At 43.7% G+C, this 15,787-nt stretch overlaps 1 protein-coding gene across 1 annotated transcript in view; it reads left to right on the forward strand.

Moving 5' to 3' along the window:
* The window catches only part of LOC133345604 (zinc finger protein Pegasus-like), a 50,501-nt gene extending 34,801 nt beyond the window's left edge, over positions 1-15,700 (forward strand). The window contains exon 3 of the mRNA XM_061556521.1: positions 12,163-15,700. Coding sequence (XP_061412505.1) covers positions 12,163-13,493 — 1,331 coding nt within the window. The 3' untranslated portion in view covers positions 13,494-15,700. The remainder of the gene's footprint in view (positions 1-12,162) is intronic.
* The last annotated feature ends 87 nt before the right edge of the window (positions 15,701-15,787 follow it).

The following is a 15,787-nucleotide window of genomic DNA, read 5'->3' on the forward strand; positions in this document are numbered from 1 at the left end:
CCAACCGGCAGTGACAAGTGTGGTCACATAACCCCCACGACCCGTACAGCATGGGAGGGGGCCTTCATCCAGCAAGTGGATTGACAAAAAGGTGGCAGATAAAAATAAGAAGTCTAATACTGCAGTTACACATCTCAGAAAGAGTAACTAAATTCTACACTGAGCTGAAGGGTTGCAGTCTCGACAGTATGTAGTGTAGACAACTTAAATGCATTATTCCAGTCCCGCACTCACCCTACTAAATCATTGTAAATGTTGTGAATGTGATTATTCACCCCCTTGGCGATTGAATGAATTGGTCACATCGGAGATGGGAGGTGGTGATGGTGGTGGTGATTCAGCTCAAGGGTAAATTCACGTTGGGCTCGTTGTGGTGCATGCGTAGTCGTCGAGAGTGGCTACGAATAACAGACATCGTATTTGACTGTTAACAAAAGTAAGTGACCTTGGGCAGTTGTTGTCGAATATGTTGATTTTATTTGTTGTGTGTGGATATATGTAGAAGTTGGCGATCCATTTATAGATACCCCACAAACAAGAGTGATACAAAATACATCTAGGTTTTGTTTAAAAGCCTCTACACGTCAATCTCAAAGTGTGTTTATCTTTTCTACACTCTCTTTGTAAGAGAACGGAGCTATAGCTTTCATAGTATATTCATCACCTGTTGAAAATAAAGCGTCATCAGAAATCGGCGGGGTATCTATAAATGTATCATACATCCTACAACCAAGTGCGTTGCATTACCCCATCTCAGACCTCGAAGAATTATGTTAGCAGTGACAACCTATTACTCATCGGCCAGAGCAGTCTAACGCTCGCACAGCAAGAGGGCCGGCCCCACGTGTAAAACCACAGAGATTAAAACGCTGGATTAACAACTGTACGCGCACACTACTCACAGCAGCACACGCGGCTGACAAAAACACGACACGTGTCTATCTCGCTATAAACGCCGAGAGGAGCCTCGCTGGTTATTATTTCTCTAACGTTATGAACGAGGTCAAAACAAAGGTCAGCATCGCGTAGAATATTGTGAAATGTGCTCGTGATTGCACAGTTCAAGATGTTCAAAATTGGGCACGTAAGTAAAATAATAGCTCTTGTTTAGAGCCCCTGTTCAATCCGTCGCAGGATGAAGGACTGCCTCCCCGGTAAACTATGCAACGTCGAGCCAACGTTGACAGGTGTTGGAATCATTGGACCACGTACCTGTCAACCCATACGGTTTGCCCGTATTCTTTGTACAGATAAATTGAGTTTCCAGGTCCATAAGGCGTACAGCCGTTTCAATGCGGGCAACAACAACAAAACAACCGATTTGTTTGTGTTTCTCCCTTGTGATGGGACTTTGTAGGATGAATGTTGAGATTTATAAGGGCACGGGGTGATCAAAAAGGTCTGAATTTTTCTGTGATAAGGGGTTGACAGGTATGGGACCAATTCGGCCCAACCTTGGTCTCAAAGCTCCATGTCTTTGCTTTTTCAATCGGTCATGGGGTGGGCGGGGGAGGGGTTGTTTGACCATACTTCACCACGCTCGTCAGTGCAGGTTGGTGAAGGACGATTTTGTCTCTGGTGAAAGGCGATTCTGCTCTCATGGCAATGGGATACTGCAACTTCATGCACGTGCCCTCCAATCAATATTTAGTTTTTATACATATACGGCTTTAACAGTTGAAACCAACATTTCCGCACATTTGTCAATAACTACCCCAAAACGAAATAGAAATAATAGGCGACGTTTCGGTAAATGGCCCTTCATAAGGCGTAGAGACAGAATGTCAGGCCAAAGAGCTTGAGTGAACGATAGGCGGACGGCTGCTGCGCTGATCGATATTCAATTGTGGGACAACAGATACTTGTGCAGTATTTGAAGAGGATTTTTTCCCCCCTCTTGTTGAAAATGAAGTTCTTGCAGCCTCGCTCTTTCACTGCCGTGACTTTTTGCCTTGGTTTGTAATCAGTTGTTCAACTCTGTGCGCACTGAGCCAGACTGACGCATTACGCAACCTCCCTCCCCCCCTTCCATCGCCGCGTTACGACCCCTACTGGGCCCACGAGACTGTAAACGTGGCAGCTGATGCTGAAATTAAATACCACCGTCTGTAGACCTTGATGTAATAATAAGTTGGCCATATATTTGACCATATTACAGATATCGTTTAATATTTGTGGAGGTTGGTGGTGGGTGGGGGGGTATAGAGATTGGGGAGGATAGTGTGATGTGATGAAAAAAAAGTCTGTATTTTATACTTTAGCATTTTCATTACATTCTCCACTTGCTTTCTGGGTTAAAAAAAAGACTCACATTTGCAAGGCAGCTGTGTTTGATGGCATAATTTTAAACTGAAGGGGAGGAGGGCAGAGGAGGGCACATATAGCCCTGAACACGATACTTGGGTTACATCTTCTACATAATTAGTTTGGACAGTACATCATTAATATGCGTCTCATCAGCACTGTTTTACCTCTTTAAATAGCTTCGACATCTTTCTGCCGAACACATTTGCATGGCTGAACGATTTTGAAAGTACAACTCTTTCGCGAGTGAACTTTGTACACGTTTTGTAAAATTCATGGATTCGTGGTCTCTCGCCACTGTACCCCAAACGCCTCCAGATGAGCTAAAAGGGCAGCAAGAATGGGAGAGAATGTATTGTTACACCACATGGGGCCTTAAGAGGCGGCATTGCCTTCTTGTGCCACCCCAACTCTAACCCCTTGTGTCGTCTGCGTCGCGTAGAGGGTTGCCACCTCAGATGTACAACTGGAATGATGGGACATATGGGAAAGAGGGAGAACTACTCGCAACTGACCAAAACAGGGGATTGTAATGTTTAACACGTCGGCCTTCGCGACCAATTCTGGCAATTAGTAACGAATTGTCAAGTTTTGTTTACGCGACAAACCTCACCAAATTGTCCTGTCGGGTGGCGGCGGGTTAACGACACATTTATACTTTCGCGATCTAACCCCCCCCCCCCCAAAAAAAACATTATTATGAATATTATGAACGTATTGTAATGTTTAATGGTCCAGGAAGCCGTGGATTTCCCCAAGAACAGCCATCTCAAAAAGAGTGCAGAATCCTGTAAAAACAGCATGAAAAAAACCCAGGGCAAGGTGGTAAACTCCATCAGTAGCCACACAGAACTTCACCGTACGGTTTGAATATTTGACAGTCGGGGAGGATGAGGAGGGCTTTTCTGCTGAACGTGGCGAATCGTAAGCCACCGACGTCCCTGCGTGCGTGTGTGTGGTGCGTGTGTGTTGTGTGTGTGTACCCTTTGTTGTTGGCCTTGGCATCGTGCCACCCACGCAAGGCGGATGACACGGCCAGTGTTGGTTTATCACGGGGGGAGGGAGAGAGGGATGGTGGGTTGTTGGTTGGGCTTTAGAGGATTTAGGGCAGATGCCGGCGCGTACTGGTTTGAACCAGCGCGGTGCGGGCGAGCAAGCCCACAGAGACAGGAAGAGATGCAGGGCGTGTGTGCCGACCACCACCACCACCACCCATCCCCTCCCCTTGCCTCGCCACAGACTGGCCTGCCCTGTTTGTCCCTTTTTTATTTTGTTGCTGGCTTGTTGCTAGCCGGCGACTTGCGTCTGGGAACACCGACTAGAGAGACTTGGGTCTGTCTCTCGAGTGCATTGTTCGGAATCTCCTGGGATGCACAATCGGCCGTTTTAATAGAAGCTGCAGCGCGCCAGGCTGACTCCAGTGCCTCGCCCATGACATTGTTAACGCGTGTTTACTTTAGAAGGGACAAGAGGCCATTAAACTATTGCATTGTCTAGGGTTGTGGGGGGGCAGACAATGTTTTGGCGTTTATGTGGCATTTATATGAAATGGCACTTTTCTTGACCACATTTCTATGGAAACCATAAAAAAAATGTTGGCTTTTTTCACCGAATGTTCTGTGTACACCCCTCATTGTGATCGTCGAAAAAAATATAATCGTCGTCTTGTTACCTTACATGGCTTTCACTCGTTAATAAAATAATAAAATAACGAGTGTGCTGAGCATATTTTTATCTTCTGTATATAAAATAAGCCCGATAATTTGATGCCAATGAAGTGTATACTGTCGCTGATGTGGCACTCATGACAGCCATAACCGGTTTGTGCCGGTTGGGACTACAGACCAAAAACTTCCCTCTTGCAAAATTAACGTATTTGTTCTGCATTCTCACAAATTATACAATGCTGCGATGTGTACAAAGGGTTCGAATGTGATTGGCGTCGTAAGAATTTAAACAGCTTTCCTTCATAAAATCATAATCCTCCGATTATTACACGGAGTGTATAGTGCGAGATGTGTTGGCATGCCAACTGCGTTGTGAGGCTGTGAACATTTAGGGCTTGTTTTACGGGGTGGCTTACTGGCGTTCTCGTACGTGGGACGTTTTCTTGATTAACCATCTGTTCTTCAAATATAACATTCCTGCCAGCGTTTGGTGGGCAAACAACTCAGAGTTCACTCAATAAGGTCATTCGTTTGCGATGTGAAGCTCATCGAGAGTTGAGCGAGAGCTCGTTCATTGATTTTAATGATTCAGAACTCGCTAATTCACTCCGGTGAATTAGCGAGTTCTGAATCAGTCAGCTGCTCCCTTTTCCATATTCTATCGCTACTTTACTTGATGCAGCAGTCGTGGCTGTGACGGTTCCACCTGAAGACGGAAGCTTGTGTTGCCTCCGAAACGTCCTGATTTTTATTTTATTTTGTATTTTACTTTTATTAATTTTAATTTTTTACCTACGTGATTTTACCGAAAAAAACCTAAGAATATGAATCGTTAACGTTCCCGCTGTGACGGTTCCACCTGAAGACGGAAGCTTGTTTTGCCTCCGAAACGTCGTGATTGTTATTTTATCTTGTATTTTACTTTTATTAATGAAATTTTTTTTTTACCTACGTGACTTTACAGAAAAAAACTTAAGAATATGAATCGTTAACGTTCCCGTTGTGACGGTTCCACCTGAAGACGGAAGCTTGTGTTGCCTCCAAAACGTCGTGATTTTTATTTTATTTTGTATTTTACTTTTATTAACTATAATGTTTTACCTACGTGATTTTACCGAAAAAACCTAAGAATATGAATCGTTAACGTTCCCGCTGTGACGGTTCCACCTGAAGACGGAAGCTTGTGTTGCCTCCAAAACGTCGTGATTTTATTTTATTTTGTATTTTACTTTTATTAATGAAATTTTTTTTTTTACCTACGTGATTTTACCGAAAAAAACCTAAGAATATGAATCGTTAACGTTCCCGCTGTGACGGTTCCACCTGAAGACGGAAGCTTGTGTTGCCTCCGAAACGTCGTGATTTTATTTTATTTTGTATTTTATTTGATTAATTTTTATTTTTTACCTACGTGACTTTACCGAAAAAAACCTAAGAATATGAATCGTTAACGTTCCCGTTGTGACGGTTCCACCTGAAGACGGAAGCTTGTGTTGCCTCCGAAACGTCGTGATTTTTATTTTATTTTGTATTTTACTTTTATTAACTATAATGTTTTACCTACGTGACTTTACCGAAAAAAACCTAAGAATATGAATCCGTTAACTGTTGCCCGCTGTGACGGTTCCACCTGAAGACGGAAGCTTGTGTTGCCTCCGAAACGTCGTGATTTTTATTTTATTTGTATTTTACTTTTATTAATTTTATTTTTTTACCTACGTGACTTTACCGAAAAAAACCTAAGAATATGAATCGCTAACGTTCCCGTGAACTTCACTCAATGATTCCTCGACCCGTGTTGAGGACTCGGTCAACCACCATACCGCGCACGTCAAGCAGACCTCTCTTCTTCTGCTTTTTTTCCTCGAAAGAAACAGAACTTTGGAATTTCTCCCCATGGTCTCTCCCAAGAAAATATAACCTCGCTCAATTCAAGAAACGTCAGTTTAACACGTAGGCTTTCGCGACCAATATTATTCATAATCAACGTTTTTGGGTTTAGATCGCGTACTCAAATTGTAAATTGTTGTGGTTTCACGCTTCAACACACCGATGGGCTAAAGCAGTGAACTAATTGTCTTTTGTCAACGTGACACTTTTTTACTGATTGGCCGTGTCGGGTGGTGGAGGGTTACGACACATTTATAAATAACGCGATCTAAACCCAAAAACGTTGATTATGAATCAAGAAACGTGTTAACTCTTATCTATTGGTTATGTTTGTATTTTTTTTTATTTGTTACACGGATGGTTCCATTTAGCCATTTTGCCCGGCTATTTCACGAGGTAAATCCTTGGTGGGTGAGCACAGCAACGACAAAGCCAACACGTCAATACTGCAGAGAACGAGTACAGGGTCCTTCAGGAATATCGCAGAAGTCTGACTACGTTGATAGTGTGTTAATTGTTGCTGGTTGTTCGACAATGTGGGCCTTTGAGGCCGTGCTCAGCAATTGTGTAAAAAAACTATTATAGAACTGAGAAGGCTGGCACAAGGCTTTTCGTTTGTGAAAAATTCACAAACTAGTTTGTGAAAAATTCCTGTCACGGTGGCTGCATCGTTCTCCAAAAGGCTCCTGTGAAGAAGATGGTGGTGTCTCGGTGGTGATGATCGAAACTGAATAATTTAATTACAACAAAAAGGATCTGTCCCACCCTCTAGTGGAGAATGTGTATTTTAATTCGTGAAAATCTACAGGAAAATCTTGCATAAGACAGGCAAACAGTGTTTGTGAACTGTGCATTGGAATTGTCTACCCAATAAGACATGGCAATCTGATCGTTTTCTTGAAATGCTTTGCTTAAAATTTAGCTATTAACGTATTAAATGTAAAAAAAAACAACACAGCTCTCATTTCCATATTGCAAATTTGTAAACGCATCAGCTAATACCCTCTGCCATAGGTAACAGATTGTGTGCTGTTGTCAAACTAATTGGGGGCAATATGTAAGTCATTGTGCAAGGAACAAGCCTTACTTGGCAAACAGTTGTATCTCAATGTAGATAACAGGGTAGTAGACACACGGGCTAAATCAAAAGAGAAAAGAGTTTGCAGAACGATAGAAATTCATGAATAAAAAAAATATACGAAGAATGAATGGAATGTCACAATAGAAAAATAAATATCAATAAACATTGTATTTAGTTATGGGAGCACGCTTTAAAAAAGGGATATAGTTGCTGGTATCCTCAAACTGCGACACTGCCAAATTGGTTACATTTTAACCATTTAATCAGCATCAGCCAGGACATTCTGTCGGTTTGCGCCATAAGCTTTTCCATTTAATGAGGGGCGAGGGTTTCTGTTCAAATCATTAACCACTATCATGTTTTTAGCCATGTTGCATATTTGTTTTGTCTTTGTAAAATAAATATTCAGCACTTAACACTGCCACGAAAGGGCATACACACCTTCCCACAACAAACACGAGCTCGTTAAATAAGTGTTGCACTTATGAAAGTATCCAAAAATTGCTTTTTTAAAATCAAGTTTCAGCCGCTTGCCAGGTCCATGGTGCTGGTGCCATTTATGTCGGACACCGTATTGAAATCTTCTTGGTTCTTTCGGTAAAGTCACGTAGAAGGGAAGTAATAAAATAATAAAAATAAAACATAATAAAACAATAACATAATAAATTTGAGACGGACGCCATCCAGACTGCCACTCTACGCCCGACCTTATGGAAGAGACTCTGTCGCCTCGACGGACCTGGTTTTCACCTGAGGACGGCTGCTTGCGTTGTGGCCGAAACGTCGTGAGAATTGTTTTATTATGTTTTATTTTTATTATTTTATTACTTCCCTTCTACGTGACTTTACCGAAAGAACCAAGAAGATGAATCCCTGCAGTCACGAAAGCTTTAAATCGAAATTTAACCGTATTGAAAGTTTGCATGTGGTGGTGCATCTGTCGATTTCGAACGCTACCGCCTGCAACCTCAGAGTCTGCGCTCGTAACTTTGGGATATTGCGGCACGGTTAGCGGGTAATCGGGCACCTACCCTTTGCCCGTGGACCCAAATCCAAACCACGAAATGTATCATACCCAGTGCCGCAATGAGACGTTGTTTACCGGCCACTTCCTACTTGCGTCAGGAGAAGACACAGGCTGTTTACTGGACGTCCAAGTATAGAACCCACTTAATGGTTTCTAAAATAGTTTCCGTGTACAGAGCAGCCTTACGTTAAACAAGACTTCCATAATTGCCATAGCACCACCCTTTTCCAGGAAGAATGTTGCCCTGCTCGTCGCGTGGCTGCAGACGACGCTGGCCTGCAGTCTCGCACGGAGGCATCTCTGCCGAAGCTGCCTCCGGTCACACGGCGAAAAACGTTTCATAGTTTTGTTAGTCTTTCGGAGGGCTGGAACATTTTAAGTGATTTCAGTTTTTAGACCGACATTAATATATGTGTAAGCGCCGGTAGGATCAGCTGTGGAGCGAGCGACTTGCAATCTGGAGTTTGCTAGTTCAAATACTGTTTGGGGGTTTGACTCGGCTCATTATCTCTCCGGGATCGATACAATGATTAACGCTTTAGTGGGGAAGTCAACAGTGGCTGTCCTATGGATAGACTTTTGTAGAAATGCGAAATTTCCACCACTGCCTCTGGGGTGTGAACAAGAGATGAGCACTAATCTCGCAACGCTCATTTGAGCAGGAAATTGCTTTTACTTTATATGCTCATGTGCCTTCACCAAATCACCCCGAATGCATCTGATCTCGCCACATCTCGGAAGCTAAGTTAAGCAGAACGGACGCTTGTGTTGCGCCCGAAACGTCGTGATTTATTTTTATTTTATACCTACGTAGAGTAGAATTTGGCATGTATAGTGTTTGGATGTGCGGCCACGACGTATAGCAAATTGTCAAAGGTGGCTTCTGGGCTGTTACGTGATGGTCAGCAGAGGCGAGTGAAGGGAAGTCCATTGTTGTACTATACGCCTATGCATCCTGCCTTCACCAAACCTGCATTGGTACTGACCGGCACGGTCAAATAACCCCCATGACCCACTCGGCATGGAGGGGAGGGGGGGAACTCATCCAAAAGTGGATTGACACAGGGGCTGTACATGAACTCCACGAAAGGTTAAGTAGTTTGCCGAACCAAGTATGTGTTGACATTTCAAAAATCAAATCATCTTTGCTCATTCCGTTGCTTTTTTCTTTGTTAAATGTCATCACACAGCTGCCGGTAATTAACACTGTCAGAGGCGTTTCAAGATGTTTCATAATTAATGTGGATACGTCCTGTCACTCATACTCCCTCGCACCAGAATAAAAGATAATATCTTAATGATTTTGGTTCAGTTTTATCTTCGAAATATTTTAACTCTACTCTTTCTCCAACAAATGAATCTTCTTACCACTCAATTACGTCAACAGGTAATGTTTGGGATATCTATGCAAGGCGACGGTGGTGGTGCAGGTGTAATCTACACATGCAAAAAAAAAGTCGAAAGATAAATACCCTTAAGTTTTGAGCAGAATCATCATGAAAATCACTCCACTATTGAAAACCCAGAGACACAAAAATTGGACAAATACGAATCAATTATTGTTATTATAGATGACGAACAAATGTATTTTAGAAGGTTATGGTGAAGAGTTGTGCACATTTCTTTATTTTCAACGTTTATTCTCTCAATCCAGAGTGAATCACTAATTCCTGTATGTTGAAATGAATGGTCATCAAGAGTGGGGCTTCAGCTGACAACTGCCCATACTGATTACAGATAGCAGTCATGGCAGCATAGCGAACTCAAATATACCTCGGTGAGTGTCCGACATCATGAAAGTATGTAATATGCATTACCCGGCTGAATAAAGACTTGGGTGGATAAGGGCTCTATTTACGGAGGACCACACAGGACCACCATACCTTTTATAGACGTTGCACATGTGTCACTATTTAGATTTGTCAGCAGTCTAGCCATTCGGTGCTGTGTAATGGTTGCAAAAATAACAACAAGACCCGAGAAAGAAATCATTGCGGTCTGCGTAATATCAACAGGTTGGTGTATGTATGTTGAACTTCTTTTACGTACGTAGCCAACCTTGATACGTGGACGTTTGTATACTGTACAAGTAAAACTCTGCTTTGTCTCCATGCACCAAAAATGAAGTCCATCAGCCTATTGCTTACCAGACCAACATTATCAAACTCTTAGGTTTTTTCGGTAAAGTCACGTAGGTAAAAATAATAATAATAGTAAATGAAAATAACTAAATTAAATCACGACGTTTCGGAGGCAACACAAGTCTCCATCTTCAGGTGGGACCGTCACAGCTAAATTTGCTTGATACAGTAAATTATACACCTGAAGACGGAGACTTGTGTTGCCTCCGAAACGTCGTGATTTAATTTAGTTATTTTCATTTATAATTATTTTATCATTATTTTTTTTTCTACGTGACTTTACCGAAAAAACCTAAGAGTATGATTCCTTGCAGTCACGAAAGCTTCAAATCTAGAATCAACATTATCAAGCGGCAGTTCCTCAAGCAATCAAACTCTGTACCGGTTTCAACCTTTTGGGTTTCATGAGCAGTCAGGCTGGTTAAACAAATGCTGTTGATTGTATTGGATGTTATTGGCAACAATGCAGCATCACAAAAATAAAGCTGGGTACCGGATGCATTTTCTCTCGTGCAATAAGTTCAACTGCAATATGCATACTGTGATGAGAAAGCATGGTCAGGTTGTTGGACGGTGTCAAGGGATATTGTCCATATGTAGTAACAATGTGCGAGAGAGAGAGCACGATAAGAAATTGACCTAAATACTTGCACTAAATGGGGATAACCTTGTAGAGCAAGTATTAATCTCATGGAAATTATTTTTGTTCCTGGGTAGTAAGTGTTATTTTTTTTATTGCTTATGCCTAAAAAGTACTTTATGTGAAGGAATGACACAAATGCACACGTTTTCTCATTGAAAATGGGTAAATTTCAAAATATCACTATCCTGGTCACAAAAGCAAAGTTCGTGGGGAATAATAGCCATTTTCTTTGGCTTTCATAATCAACGCTGTAATCAATGTTGATCTCACAAAGGATGTTTGAAAATTACCTATGGCTCAAAGAAAATGTAACAAATATGGAAAGTGTGCAAAAAAGGCTAGAGTTAACGCATCGTTGGAATTCCACTGATAGAAATAGGAACACGTGGACCAGGGAACAAGTGGAATTAGCATCATATTGACTGTTAAGGAACGTTAGCTAGGGCAGTACACGTTGCTAAAAGGGGTGATGGCCGATGGACAAGACTAGTGATGGTATCGCAGCCAAAGTAGGGAATCGCCTGAGAGGAGATGGAGCAATGAGATCGGTTTACCTGTGTTGCTCCCTCTATGTATCTTGGTGATATCTGTCTGCTAATATGTCTGTCTATAGTTTTCTGGTTAGATTTTATGTCGCTATTTCATTATACCTGATGATGATTGCTTGTGTTGCAATCGAAACGTCGTATGCTATAATTTAATTTAATTTATTATTTTATCTTTAGACGTGACTTAACCGAAAGAACCAAATAATAATTACGTGCAGGAGTGAGATGGATCGTGGAACAGCACGGGGAGGCCTTCACTCCGCAGTGGATAGACAATGGCTGATGATGACAATGAATAATGCTCATTCATTATGAAGGTTTCTGGGTTAGATCACGTAAGTATGAATGTGTCGTAACCCTCCACCAACCGACACAGCCAGTAAGTTTTGTCACGGAAACAAAACGCGCCAATCTACATTTGAATTTATTTTATTTTATACCTACGTGACTTTACCGAAATAACCAAAGAGTATAAAACGCGCCAACGAGTTACTACTTCAGCCCACTGGTGTGTTGGAGAGTAAATCCACAACATTTACAATTGCTCGTTATGATTACTACTTTACTTTGTCTTCTTGGTTCTTTCGGTAAAGTCACGTAGAAGGGAAGTAATACAATAATAAAAATAAAACATAATACAATAATTCTCACGACGTTTCGGCCACAACGCAAGCAGCATATTTACGAAAGCTTTAAATCGAAATTTATGCTTTACTTTGCTCGCAAGGATCCAGAGAAAACCCTAATTTCAATAAACAAGGCGTTGCTCAAACCCTAACAAAATAAAGCTCAGCTGAACGTACGTGCTCAATGAGAGAACTCGCCCCAGGGAATCACGTTGCCCGGCTGTGCGGCGCGCAGGAGAGAAGCCATTCCGATGCCACCTGTGCCCCTTCGCCTCTGCGTACGTGCGCCACCTGGAGGCGCACACGCACTCGCACACGGGGGAGAAGCCCTACAAGTGCAACCTCTGCTCCTTCCGCTGCGGCGACCGCAGCAACCTGTCGCACCACCGGCGCCGTCGCCACGAGGCTTCGGGGTCGGCGCCGTGGGGTCTCCGGGGAGGAGGTGGAGCCCGGGGCCGGATGGCGCCGGGGCAGCCGGGGCTGGGCTCGGTGGGGTTCGTCCACAGGACCCACCGTTCGCCGCAGATCAGCTTGTGCCATCGACTCGCCGGCCACGGTGGAGGGCAGTGGGCTGGCACCAAGTGCACCAGAAGCGTTTTGAACGTGGCGAGTGTGAGTTGCACGTCCGACGCCGTGGGGACATTTGGCAGTGGCGACATGACCCCTGACCTGCGACGGGACGGTTTGATTTCAGATGGTGGGGCTGCTGCTGCTGCTGCCCATCTGTTGGACGGGCGTCCGCTTGGCCAGCCATCCATGTCTGTGGAGCACATCTCCGGTTTGGGGTTGGAAGTGGATTGTGGGTCTCGTGCTGTGCGAATCGAGGAATGTAGCCAGAAAGTGATCTGTTGGAAGACTGGCAGGATCATTGATGAGGTGGGCTATGGAAATGATTATGGAATAATTCACAGTGACACTGAAGAGCACATTCAGGGATACAACACTGATGATTTGGCATCGCAAAAGAAAGATAAGCAAATACAAAGAAATTCACACAACCTGGAGGCACTGTCTAAAAGCCCCGTGATTGCATCCTCGTACAGCCTTACTCAGCAATCCCCAAATCAATCTCACCCGGAAAAGCAACCACAGCATCAAACACACAGAGAGCCACGTTGCCATTCACAATCCGGCTCGCCCCACACATCTTCATCATACACAGGCAAGATGGAGCCAGCAGAGAATGGCAGCGAGTGCTCAACATCATTGCACAGGCCATCGAGCGACAGGGAAATCATCATAAAAGGCAACACGCCAAGGAGTCGCAGCAGCAGCAGTAGTAGCAGCAGCAGCAGTGCAGTCATCTTGTCTGTGCCCCACGTGTCCAGGTCCGTCCTTCCAAACTCCCACTCCTCACTTAGGTTTCCTGGCCCAGGAACTGGAGCCCCAGTGGATGGCCACACGTGCCCACACTGTGGCATATGGTTCCCAGACAATGTGCTCTTCACCATTCACATGGGCTGTCACGGTCACGACAACCCGTTCTGGTGCAACTTGTGCGGGCGCCGCTGTCACGACCGCTACGACTTCAACTGCCACTTTGCACTTGGGCAGCACAGGCGGTGAGTGGAGGTCGCACGCGCCCTGCACAGCAGGGAGCAATGGCAAGGGGACCTGGGCATGCACCCAGGTTGTGAATAATCGCCTCCTTTCTCCAGTCCAATGCAAGAACGTCCCCAGCTTCAACCTTCCCAGGAAAGCAATGGCCAATGTTGATTCGCATCTGAACATCTCAAGTTACGGAGGCAAGACCTGTCCCTTCCAACAAAAAGGGCCTGGGTTTGATTCATGACTGGTGTCTTTTTGTGTGGAGTTTGTATTTCCCACTGTTCTGCATGGGTTTCCTCTGATTTATCCAGTTTCCTCACATAGCTACAAATATTTACAATGCAATTGATATTGACCGAACATCCAAATACTTGCAAATTACTCCATTTGGGTTACACACCGCGACATCGCCCCCTACTGCAAAAAAAAAACGTGGCAGGAGCCTTTTGAAAAAAGTATCTTGAGGCTTTCCCCCCAAGATCATTCAACGAGAGAACTGAAGCCATTCACTCAGCCCTGCTCAAGCCATTCACTGGCTCTCTAATCCAACTCTAATCAACATGAAAAATTGTGACATGAAGATGTTGTCCAAAGCATATGGTCATGACCAGGGGTCAGTAAAAAACCCCTCAATATTTCAAGAGCCACAATGCATGTGATTACGAGACGGTGGCCCTGAATAAGTAACGGTCTTTTTGCGAACAAATTGATCTCAGTTCAAATTGCTTGTGAAAGTGAATTGTCATAGAAAAAAACACTTGTTAAGCAAGACAAGCCTGTATTTATGAATGAGTTTGGAATCCAAAGCGTTATATGTAGCCTTTTCCATTAAATCAAAAATATGTACATATTAATGTTTCATATATGCCATTGCTATGATATATGCGCATATTCAGATATGTTGCACATATTTATATATGAATGCTCATATGATCTTGTGTTTTTTTTCCCACAAAGCAATGGCAACAATAATTCAGGGCGTTTGAGGACATGTGTTAAAGTATATCAAGAGGATTACTTCTGCGGAGTTGGAGTGATGAGATCAATGAACAAGAGATAGACTGTGACGTCAAAGTACCATGTGGGATATCGAGGGGAGGTCTTCATCCAGCATGATGGTGATGATGGTTGATAAAGTATGCTTTGTGTGTGACTTGTAAGTTGTCTTTGCAGAACCCCCCTGTTAAACATGTACGCTCATGTTTATCATTGATCGTCCTTCGTTCACCACTGGATGCATTTCTCCACATGCCATATCAGCCAAGAAAATAGTTTGGCCATACTTCACCACACTGGTCGGTGTGGGTTGGTGATTGGGGGTTTTGGGGGCAGGACGGTTTCAAATATTACTTGCCACTGATATTGGCCGTGGCCTGGAATCCAACGCGGGTTGCTGGGTTCATAACACAATGCACTAACTCATGTGCCATAACCCCTTGCATGTTTACAACCCCCGAATTTGGCAGGAGACTCGCATTCATTATCCCTGTGATCTAGGGAGACCGAACCTCCCGTATTTTGATATCTTAACATCGCCACCAGCCACCACTCTCCCCGTGTAAACATGGACGTATGCTTACACAAATGTTTTGTTCTTCAGAAAGATTTGAAGCACATTCTTGCTGCATTAGGGCTGTGTAGGGCATAATTGTGCATAATCGTATTGACAAATACAACTTACACGGGTAATGTTTCTACATGGGCATAGATGGTTAAACTTCTTAAAATTATGCTTGATTTAAAAATAAAACATTATTACGAGTCAAAAATTCAACGAATTCTGAGTTTTAAAACATACTCTGAATCCAAGTCCCGGGCTTTGCCTGGCCGCCTTTGTCTCCCTAGTGGCAATGTTCACACACCACACGAGTTTCCCGTTTGAGGCTGAGTCGACCTAGGGGAGGCCCAGGACCAGTTCAAATAATCGTCACCGGTGGTGGCCCGTGTGCGGAAATTTAACTCAGTTCGTAGCGCAGCGCGCTAACCAGGACACTACCGCTCCACACACAAACGCGCGCGCGTCCATAGGTACACATACACGCGCTTGCTGCAGACACACGCAACTTTCAGGGTGCGTACGGCAGTAAACGACTGAAATCATCAAGCAATGCTGCGCGAAGAACGCCATAGACCTGCAACACATTTGTAATTTCCACACGGGTCACATGACTGATGTGACGTCACAGCTCACTTGCCGTGCAAAATATATGCATTATGCCGCCCCCCCCCCCCCCCCAAAAGTATATTTTAATAATGTTTGCATGGTGTACAGTCTGGAAAGTACCCACATGCCAAATTTCAAGTTTGTTGCA

This window comes from Lethenteron reissneri, chromosome 22 (genome assembly GCF_015708825.2).
Source record: "Lethenteron reissneri isolate LAM-NWPU_2019-01 chromosome 22, ASM1570882v1, whole genome shotgun sequence".
Taxonomy (NCBI): Eukaryota; Metazoa; Chordata; class Hyperoartia; order Petromyzontiformes; family Petromyzontidae; genus Lethenteron; species Lethenteron reissneri.